Consider the following 11189-nt stretch of genomic DNA (forward strand, 5'->3'; position numbering starts at 1 on the left):
ATTTGGGAGTTGTAATTGCTGCGATTTATAGTTCACCAACAACCAAAGAGCACTCTGAACTCCACAAACAATAGAATTGGGCCAAACTTCCCATACAGAATCCCCATGACCAATAGAAAATACTGTTTTCTGATGGTCTCCGGTGATCCCTCTGACACCCACTCGCGACCCTTCCAGGGGTCCTGACCCCCAGGTTGAGAAACACGGATCTAACTGATAATAGACTGCTCCTTGTCATAAAAGCACTTTACAGAGATAGTAGCGTACAGGGTAGATGTGGCTCTCTTGGCCAAATTTCAGGGCCAATTCAAATGGCCCGAGGGGTAAGGCAGGGCTGTGTCTTAGCTCCTACTCTGTTTATTTATTTCTGAATGATCTTGAGAAAGCCATGATGGACCCACAAGGTCACCTACTCAGACTGGGTAAATGATATGGAGATGATATAGCCATCCTCTCCAAGTCTAGACCAGGGCTCATACACCAACTTAGGAACTTTACAGAATATTGCAAAAGAAACAAGCTAAATATACATTTCAGCAAATCAAATTGAAAACAGAAACAACATCCAACATCTTTCAACTTGTTTGAGATAGTGACACTTTATATTTTATTGCACAAAATGATTAAAAATATTGTGTATAAAATGAAATACAGACTATGAGATACACACACACATTGTATATATACACATACATACATACATATATACAAACATTTGGGCCCTATGTCCAAGATGTCTCAATTTGTATATATATCTGCAAATAATGGTCTTTCAAAATCCAAAACAAAATCCCAAACATTTCTGGTCCCAAGCATTTTAGAGAAAGAAGACTCAACCTATACATTGCAATAAAAGCATTGCACCAAATATAATTAAATAGCCGTTAATAAACATGAGTTTGTCGCTTTACCTATAAAAAGGATAAGACGTTGTATTTAGGACAAACGAAACCACGTTGGGAACCGTACAGTAACTAAGTTGCATCTACACTGAGGAATGAATGTAGTTTGACACCACTTAAACTGCCAAGGCCCAATGCTATAGGATCCTAAGAGTTGTAGTTTGGCACTCTTTGGCAGTTCTCAAGGCTTTGCAAAACTATCACTCTCAGGACCACAGCTGTATCAACACTGCCATTTAATCCAGTTTCTGAATGCAGATGAACTGCACTGAACTGGATTATTCAGAATGCAAATTAGCTGTACTGAACTGGATTATATGGCAGTGTAAACAAGGGCTGGATCAACACTGCCATATAAAATCCAGATCATTTCGGTTTGAACTGGATTCTATGGCAGTGTAGACTCACATAATCCAGTTTGACACAGATAATGTGGAATATCTGCTCTGGATTATATGGCAGTGTAGACCCAACTTTATATAACCCAGTTCAGTGCATTCTGAAAATGGACTACATGGCAGTGTATCTCCAGCCTGAAACATAGCAGTGAAAGTGGTGCCAAACTGCATTAATCCTACAGTGTAGATACACTCGGTGCCCCAGATTTCCTCCTCTGTCACTTACCTCTCAGCGAGGCAGATGGGAACCCAGATCTCCTTGGGCCTTAACACTGGAAAAGGCAGGAGGTGTCTTCCTCATCCCACTATAGAATTAATCCTGTTTTGTTGGGAGTGCAGACATCTTTCTCTCTCTCTTTTTCTTTCTCTCGTTCTTGCCACCTTCTCTGCTGGTTTCCTGCCCTCTGAGGTCTTTGTGCACAAAACAGTTCGAGAAACCTGATTCTCAGCCCTGCCTTGACCACAAAAAGTTCCAAGACGACTCTAAGGGTTTCCTGCCAACTTCAAACCCAATCTGTTAGGTAGTTTTGTGCCTCTGTGGGCGCATCTACACTGTAAAGTTAATGCTGTTTTATACCACTTTGAGCACCATGGCTCAATGCTATTCAAACCTGAGATTTGCAGCTTGGGAAGGCTCCATCCAGGGAGTGAAAGATCTTAGAAAACTGTAACTCTCACGATCCCATCGCATTGAGCTACGGAAATGGCATCAAACTACATTAATTTGTCAGTGTAGAAACACCCTCAGATCCTAAAATCAAATTAATCCAGTCCTATGGGTAGGTTATATTCAAATAAGTTGTGGATATAATTCTGAATGGCATACTTTAAGGCAGGGGTCCTCAAACTTTTTAAACCGGGGGCCAGTTCACTGTCCCTCAGACCGTTGGAGAGCCGGAGTATAGTTTTTTTTAAAATCAATTTAAAAATTCCTATGCACATATCTTATTTTGCTGTGTGGAAGGGCCCTTAGAGGGGGTTCTTTCTAGCCCTCTTTAGGCAGTAATTCCAGGAGCAGAGAATGGGAAATCTTCCTATTTCTAGTCTGACCAAAAATCTGCCTACCAGTATTAAAAAAAACTCTAAAATTATAACTGTAAATAAAGAACAACACTCAAACACTCCAGACAAGAAACAATCAGGGCCAGCTAATCACCTCCCAACAAAGGATTCTCCCTAAAAACTGTCAGGCTATGAAATGGTAATCAAGGTGGCCAATTGAAACATTCATACCTACCTCCAACAGACAAGTTCTTTCTCCCACCCTGGATCTTCCACAATTTTCCTAGTTAAAGGTTTTCCTCTGACATGAAGTCCAGTCGTGTCTGACTCTGGGGTGTGGTGCTCATCTGCACTTCTAAGTCGAAGAGCCGGTGTTGTCCGTAGACACTTCCAAGGTCATGTGGCCGGCATGACTGCATGGAGCGCCGGGGCAGCCTCCCTTGGCTGGCTCACGCTGCCCATTGGGCCTGATGGGCAGCATGAGTCTGCCAAGGGAGGAACAGCCCTGCGCGGCCTACTCGCGCGTAAAGCACCTCGCGAGGTGCTTTACGCGCGAGTAGGCCACGTGGAGCAGCTGCCCTTGGCTGGCTCATGCTGCCCATCAGGCCTGACAGATAGAGTGAGCCAGCCAAGTGAGGGGCACTGTGGGGGGGGGGGGCGCTCCTCCTCCGTGGGCCGGATAAGTGCCCTTGGTGGGCCGGAAGTGGCCCGCAGGCCGTAGTTTGGGAACCCCTGCTTTAAGGTTTCATTCATATCCGTTTCAGATATATTTCTGAATCATAGACCTGCTATCTAATTTTTGCAAAAATAGCAAAAAAATCAGACTGGATGGAAATAACAACATACGCTAATATAAGCATGACATAATGGCTCTGGGAAGCAAATATTTACATTTTGAAATGTTTTGCACCACCAATCACAAGTTTATTATAATATTATGTTCAGGATTGGTTTTGTTAAAACAAAGCAAAGATCATCTGTGCAAAGCCATCTGTGTTGTAGACTTAATGCCGTTTGAAACGACAGGTGCATCTACACTGTGAAATAAATGCAGTTTGTCGCCAATGGCTCAGTGCTATGGAAACTTAGGAGTTATAGTTTTATAAGGCCTTTAGCATTCTCTGCTAAAGTGCAAACTACAACTCACAGGATTCCAGAGTGTTGAGCCATGGTAGTTAGTGTGGTGCCGAACTGCATTAAGTGCCAAGCCTATGGAGTCATAGTGCCTGGATCCAACTCCAAAGGCACAGAAAGGGAGGAAAGTCTAAAGGAAGGGAGGCAGAAAGGATCTATGGAAGGAAGAATTAATGAGAGAGAGAGAGAAAGGAATGGATGGAAGACAGAGGCGGCCCTAGGTAATTTTCAATGGTAAGCAAACAGTATTTTGGCGCCCCCCCCCCCCCCAACCAATCATTTATATATATTTTCTGTTTGTCATGGGAGTTCTGTGTGCCATATTTGGTTTAATTCCATCATTGGAGTTCAGAATGCTCTTTGATTGTAGGTGAACTATACATCCCAGTAACTAGACTTGCCGCATTTGCTCCCTTGCCTGGCCCGCTTTGGGTCCGGAGGCGTGCCTGAAGACCCCGCCGTGTGCACCAAAAGTCACCTCTTCTCCTGACTTTCTCCTCAGCCATTGGGACCGAGAGAGAGAGAGAGAGAGAGACAGAGGTGGAGATGCCCACCTTTCCTGAAGGTAGGCGCAAAACCAAAGGAGGGAGCGGAGGTGGGAGATACCTCCAGCCGGAGGGTCTTTCTCTCTCTCTTGGTCCCAATGGCTGAAGAGAAAGTCAAGAAAAGAGGCAACTTTTGGTGTGCATGCTGGGATCTTCAGACACGCCTCCGGACCCGAAGCAGGCCAAGCGCAGCGGCTCCGCCCCTTGGCCCACCCGCGGATTGGGGAGAGGAGAGGAGGCAGGTGGAGCACCGGGGGATCGGGAAAGGGAGCCGATCATGGGGAAGGGATCAAACGCAGAGAATGATTGAGCGCCGGCTCTGCTCACACACCTGGTGGCTGGGTGGAACAGAAACGAGAGGAGCTAGGTGAGGCTCAAGGGCCCGGCCCCTTTGGGAAGAGGACTGCCCGGCAGCGAGGCAAGAAAGCCGAGGCTCCCCCCGGACTGCTAGGGCTGTTGTGAGCTGAGGGGGCGCTCCTCAAGTGGCAGTCGAGGGGCATTTACAGAGGCGCCTCTGCGCCCCTGGCAAAAAAAAAGGGTTCTGCGACCGCTTACTTTGCATAATGGATGAGCCGCCCCTGGTGGAAGAGAGAAAGGAAAAAGGAAAAGAGAATGAAGGGGTGGAAGAAAGACAGAGAGAAGGAAGGAAGGAAGGAAGGAAGGAAAGATGAAAGGAAGAATGGGAGAGAAAGAGGGGAAGAAATTAAGGAGGAAGAAAGGATGGATGGGAAGAGGAAAGAGTGGAAGGAAGAGAGAGAGAAGGGAGGGAAAGAGGAGAGGAGGAAGGAATGGAAGGAAGGGAGAGAAAAAGGAAGGAAGGAAGGAAGAATGGAAGAAAGAGAGGAAGAAAGGGAAGGAGGAAGAAAAGATGGAAAAGAAGAAAGAAGGCAGGGAGAAAGTGAGAAAGGGATGGAGAGAGTGAGGGATGAGACCCCCAATATACATCTTTTGCATCTGCAACCATTCAGCAAAGGGAGAACCGCCGGGCATTGATGTTCATGCGCGTGAGTCCGATGTGCTTGAGTGGGGTGGAGAGGAGGAAGGCCATCTTGGGGGGGATGTTGCAGAGCAGGTCAGAGTCCTCCTCGCAGCCTTCCAGCTCAAAGGTGGCATCGTCCAGCATCTCCTTGTGCTGGTGGCAGGCCTGCTCCACCTTCAGCCGGTGGATCTGGGCCCGGAGGGACATCAGCTGCCGGGCCAGAGAGTGGTCCACCGCCTGCATGGCCCGCTGGAGAAAAGGAGGAAGAAAGGGAGAACAATCACAGGTTAACTGCATAGAAGGGGCAACTGAAGGTCATCCAGTCCAACCCCATTCCACTATGCCAGGAAGACAACATCCAGTCTGAACATGAGCCAAAATTGTGATGTTGGGAGGGCTTGGATGGTGCTATTCCTCCCTGACAGAAGAGAGGTGGACTGGATGGTCCTTGAAGTTCCCTTCCAACCTACTGACTTAGAATCCATAGATCTGGAAGGGGCACCCAAAGGTCATCTAGCCCAACCCCATTCAACCTTGCCATGATCTGTTGCACTCCAGGCCTGGGAACCCCTATGACCACAGCACCACACAAGAGTCCGGAATGTAAACAAACAGTTTATTGTAGAAACACATTAAAAGTATAGGCAGGAATAAAGAACGTAAATGTATACTCCAAAAAAGTTTAGCAATAGATGATAATCTAAACAGTAATCCAAATGTTTCATGCAGATCCCAAGGTAACACAGTCCAGGAATAGCCAAAAAGTCACACAAGTACAGCATGAGTCCATAAGCAAAAGGTATACTTCATAAACTTAAGCAGGAATATAAAAACAAGAACATAGAATACTTTCAGGAAACTAAAATTCAAAACCAGAGAACTCAGGCCTAACTTCTGACTTGAACACTACGTTGCCTGAACCAACTCTTAGGTTAATTAATAAGCATCCATGAAGTAATGATCCCCCCCCCCCCCCCACACACACACACAAAATCTCTTCTGAACTTTCTCACGTAAGTGCTCGGACCTACAATATCTATTTTCTACTCTGATCTGTAAATGAAAACCTTTGTTGATCTCCATAACTCCAGGTGTTTTCTCCTGAAATCCTTCTTTGACCAACTCCTTATCTAATGTTGCAGTTTCTGGCTCCTCAGATTGACCTTGAATCCCTGTACTTTCCGAGTCAGATTTCTCACAGATAAAAGTATAATTCTCCAGACTTTAATCTTCATCACTTCGAGCCCCAGGAAGAAAGTAAGTAAACTTTATTATGGTTGATGATCAGATCATATGAGCCCCAGGAAATCCCACAGGCAATCCCACAATCCTCTCTAAATTATCAGTGAACCCATCAGCCTCAGGGGTCTCAGGTTGATTTCCAACAGAATCCTACTCACCAGTTCTGCCCGGAGCCACTCAAAGGCCTCTTCAATGCTGGGGAACCCACAGACAGCCTTCTTTGGTGGGGTTAGGTGGCCTTCCTCGGTCCCCATGGCCCCTTGGCTTTGTTTCTCAGGCCAGGTCCTGAGGCTGTCCCTCCAGGAGGGGCTTTGCACATGGGCCTTCCACTCCAAATAGGAGGGTCGCCGTGTCTGTAGCTTCAGCTTTGCCGCCAAGGCCTTGACACTGTCGAGGTCCTCTTCCTCCGGGTTCGGGTCCTCTTCCCCCAGTTCCTTGAACCTCACCAGAGCCATAGCACAGCTTTGCAAACCAGAGTGGGTTCGGCCACAAGCAGCAAACCCATGCACTCTTCCCTTTCTGTGTGAATTTTTATATATGCATCGCCCAGAGCTGTTTATTTCAGGGACAATAAAGACCTTGGGACCTTTTTTTAAAAAGGCAGGAACTTTAATTATCCAGAGGTCAATGACCCAGCTCCTTAAAAAAATGCTATCATTGTCTGCAACTGGAGGAGACACCCAGTTCTGTGAAAAGGAAGTTTCAATGAGGACATAAAAGATGGTAAGCTGGGTAAAGTTTACACTGTAAAGTCATTTATTCCCCTGGACACTCCTTCCTTTCCTGCTTCTATAATTATCTGAGGAGAGTCATTATAAAAAAAAAAAAAAAGTCCTCCTCCCAGATCTGCATTCAAAGGTCAGTGGCATCTCATTGTTCAGACCTAAGGGGCATCCACACGAGAGAATTAATACAGTTTGATACCACTTAAACTGCAGTGTCTCATTGCTATGGAATAGTGGAAGCGATAATGAGCAATATTGTTATTATTACGCTATGTAACATGATTTTTTGTTCCTGGGTTGCAATGTAATTTCCTAATGGGTTCTATCATTTTTTAAAAAAACATGGAGAAAGTGTATTAAACTGCAAAAGTTTTGTTTTTGCGGGAGGGACATCCTGCCATAGCACATTTTTCTATAGCTTTTCAAGAGAGTAGTGTTTCTCAATCGTCTTAATGCCACAACCCTTTAATACAGTTCCTCATGTTGTGGTGACCCCCAACCATAACATTATTTTTGTTGCTCCTTCCTAGCTGTAATTTTGCTACTGTTATGAATTGTACTGTGAATATCTGATATGCAGGATGTATTTGCATTCACTGGACCAAATTTGGCACAAAAACCAATACCAAATCTGAATACTGGTGGGTTTGGGGAAGATATTGATTTTGTTACTTGGGAGTTGTAGTTGCAGGGATTTATAGTTCGCCTACAATCAAAGAGAATTCTGAACGCCACCAATGATAGAACTGAACCAAACTTGGTATACAGAACTCCCTGTTGGGGTTCAGCCTGATCCTGATCTGTGTGAACCGGATTCTCTGATAGTTTTTCCAACTGAGCAAGCTCTCCCTGACCTGACAGTGTGGAATCTGTTGTTGATGCAGAGGTCAGCGGGGATGAAAATGAAACTCAACAGCTGGAGGAAAATGTTTTCGAAGTTAGTCGTGATATCACTAGCCGTGATATCTCTCCACCTGGGGTTTTTAATGAGGACCGAAGAGAACAGATAGTTAGAGACAGAAATGTTTTCCAGTTTCTACGAAGGTCACATCGTTTACAGGAGAGACAGGCCCAGGCTTCAAAGTCAAGGGGCGTTTCAAAGAATAGCTTCTTTGGTTTAAGAGGCCTCCTGCCGGGTGTCTCTTTAGATCAAGCAACGTTTGGGACTGTGGCTGTGCCTTGGCAGAATTCCTGTGTTTCATGGCCGGTAATCCCAGAGGCTTAGTTATCAAGTTCATGGTTAGTAAAAGGCTAACAGGTTCTTGTATTGTGGCTTTTGAAATTTTGCTCAAGTTCAGAGATTCTACTGACTGCTGTGTTTTTCTGTGGCTTTTTGACTTTGCATTTACCTTTCTTTTGTAACCAATTTTTCATCAATAAACAAGGATTGCTTTTCCTACAGTCCAGTGTGGTGGATTTAATCTTATGGTCCCGTTTCTTGAACTGGGATGCAACACTCCCATGACCAAGAGAAAATTCTGGAAGGGTTTGGTGAGCATTGACTTTGAGTTTTGGAGTTGTAGTTCACCTCATCCCGGCACCAGGATTGTGGCGCAGCTGGCTGAGTGTCAGCTGCATTAAGATCACTCTGACCAAAAAGATCATGAGTTCAAAGCCAGCCCGGGTTGGAGTGGGTTTCCAACCAATTGTGTGTAGCCTGTTGTCGACCTTTGCAACCCGAAAGACAGTTGTATCTGTCAAGTAGGAAAATAAGGTACCACCTTAAAGTGTGGGGAGGTTAAATTAACTGATTTATGAGGCCATAAAGAAGACTCCAGCAAAGCATTCCAGCGGGGAAACATGCGGGGAATGCGGAAGTGCTTCATCATGGACGATGAAAGCAACAGCTCCCCTGGCGGCCAGAAAAAGTTAAATAGCCTCTGTGTATGTCTGTATATGTTTGTATGTCAAATGTTTGCCATATATGTGTACACTGTAATCCGCCCTGAGTCCCCTGCGGGGTGAGAAGGGCGAAATATAAAAGCTGTAAATACATAAATAAATAAATAAATAAATACATCCAGAGAGCACTGTGGACTCAGAAACAATGATAGATCTGGACCAAACTTGGCACAAATACTCAATATGCTCAAATGCGAACACTGGTGGAGTTTGGGGAAAACAGACCTCGGTATTTGAGAGTTGTAGTTGCTGGGATTTATAGTTCACCTACAATCAAAGAACATTCTGAACCCCACTAACAATAGAATTGGGCCAAACTTCCCACACAGAACTCCTACGCTTTTAATGGACTTGCTGGTGTGAGGCTCCCTCCAGCCTTGCCTGCTCTCTTTCGCTCGCACATGCACATCATGCTGCTCTCCTCCCCCACTTGGAGTCTCAGAAATAACCCTCCCCTTGGCGGAAAGGCTGGCCAGTCAAAGCAGAGGAGGGCTTTTGATGGGAGGATTCGCCATCTGTTTCCAAAAGGAAGAGAAGGACAGGCAGAGATCTTCAGCATTCCCTGCCAAAGGGACTTCTAAGACCATCAGAAATATATGTTTTCTGATGGTCTTTGGTGACCCCGCTGAAACCCCCCTCATGACCCCCCCCCAGGGTCCAGACCCCCAGGTTGAGAAACGCTGTCATAGAGTCTCAACCAATAATAATAATAATAATAATAACCTTTATCTATACCCCACTACCATCCCCCCAAAGGGGACTCGGGGCAGCTAACATGAGACCAAGCCCAGAATAAAATAAAATACGAACAGCAAACAATAACATCAAAATAAAATACAGAAAATAACAGAAAATGAAATAAACAGATGCAAAATAACGTGGTGAAGAAATAAAATAAAAGTACGGTGGGTGGGCCAAATGCACAGAATAAGATTGATAAAACCCTGGGTGAGATAAGTAAATTGAGAAGTATGTGTCTGGAGAAGTATGTGTCAATCGAGTTTGTGGCAGCCACGAAAACGAAGTTTCTGGAGTAGAACAACTACTTTCACAGTAAGCAAACAGGAAATAACACTTTCAAACCAGGAACAGGTGATGATGATGATTATTTACTATTGGAAAATGTGGAACTGCAAGGTGCAATGCACAACTGTGGTGTGCAAATATAATGCACTATTGCAACAATGCAAAGATGAATACCGGCAACTCTTTGTGTCACTCTCAGCTTCAGTTAGAGATTCTGCATTGAGCTAGGGGCTGGACTAGATGGCCTCTGGGGGACCTTTCCGATTCTAGGGTGCTCTGATTCCATATAGCTGAGACCAATCTAGGGATGTCAACAATTCTTCTAGCCTTCCAGGCTAGATCTACACTGCCATATATAATGCAAATTATCTAATTTATACTGGATTATATGGCAGTGTAGACTCATATAATCAGGTTCTAAGCAGATAATGACAGCGTAGAAGGGGCCCGAGTCTCCAGAGAGAGGTGGGTCTATGAAAGAGTATCCTATTGGCCTCCCAAAGCCCTGGAAGCACAGTCTATGGAGAATTGGAGATCCCTTGCCCCAAACAGGACACGCACAGCTCCCTTATGTTCAAGTGCTGGGCCAGGCCACTTCTAAACCCATAGTATATTTGCTGCTGCGGAAACAGCTGTCTTGCATTTAAGGTGGACCAGAAAGCCCACACTTCCTGCATGGATTTGCTTTTCCATTGCAAATGAGAAGGGCAAATGCAGTGTTCCTACAAAATTGAGTGTACTGGGGTCTTGAGTTCTCTCCTCTCATTTTCCCTTCTTTTCAGGCCCCTTCTACACTGTCATATAATCCAGATTATCTAAATAGATAGTCCACATTGTCTGCTTTGAACTGGATGATATGAGTCTACACTGCCGTATAATTTGGATGTTATATGGCAGTGTAGAAGGGGCTTCAGTCTTCATTTCTTCCTCCTACCTATCATCTATCGGTTCCTCCCTCCCTCTCTTTTCTCCTTCCTTTCATTTTTATTTTCCTCTTCCTTCCTCTCTTCTCTTTTTTTCTCCTCTCTCCTTCTGTTCCTTTCATTGTTTTCTCCCTCGTCTTCCTCTCTCATTTTCTTCCCCTTTCCATTTTCCCTCCCTCTCTTCCTTCCTATCTCTTCCTTCCTTTACTTTTCTCCTCTCTCCCTCCTTTCTTCCTCCTTCTCTTCCTCCCTCTCTTCCTTCCTATCTCTTCCTTCCTTCTTTCCTTCCTTCATTTTTCTCCTCTCTCCCTACTTCCTTCCTCGCTCCCTTCCTTCCTTCCCTTTTCTCCTCTCTCCCTCCTTTCTTCCTCCTTCTCTTCCTCCCTCTCTTCCTTCCTATCTCTTCCTTTT

The 11189-nt window shown here is 45.1% G+C and overlaps 1 protein-coding gene across 1 annotated transcript; it reads right to left on the minus strand.

The window, feature by feature from the left end:
• Nucleotides 1-4625: 4625 nt before the first annotated feature.
• Nucleotides 4626-6796, minus strand: FAM167B (family with sequence similarity 167 member B). Its single transcript, XM_060784140.2, has 2 exons — nucleotides 6361-6796; nucleotides 4626-5209 (listed from the first exon to the last, which is right to left on the minus strand). The coding sequence occupies exons 1-2, from the start codon at nucleotides 6655-6657 to the stop codon at nucleotides 4946-4948; spliced, it is 561 nt and encodes a 186-aa protein (XP_060640123.2). The 5' UTR covers nucleotides 6658-6796; the 3' UTR covers nucleotides 4626-4945.
• Between the last annotated feature and the right edge of the window lie 4393 nt (nucleotides 6797-11189).

The sequence above is a fragment of the Anolis sagrei genome, chromosome X, assembly GCF_037176765.1.
Source record: "Anolis sagrei isolate rAnoSag1 chromosome X, rAnoSag1.mat, whole genome shotgun sequence".
In the NCBI taxonomy this organism is placed as follows: domain Eukaryota; kingdom Metazoa; phylum Chordata; class Lepidosauria; order Squamata; family Dactyloidae; genus Anolis; species Anolis sagrei.

Coding starts and splice junctions, on each gene's coding strand:
- FAM167B (XM_060784140.2), bottom strand. CDS start 6,657: ATGGCTCTGGTGAGGTTCAAGGAACTGGGGGAAGAGGACCCGAACCCG. Junction 5,210..6,360: donor AGTGGCTCCGGGCAGAACTG/GTGAGTAGGATT, acceptor CCTTTTCTCCAG/CGGGCCATGCAGGCGGTGGA.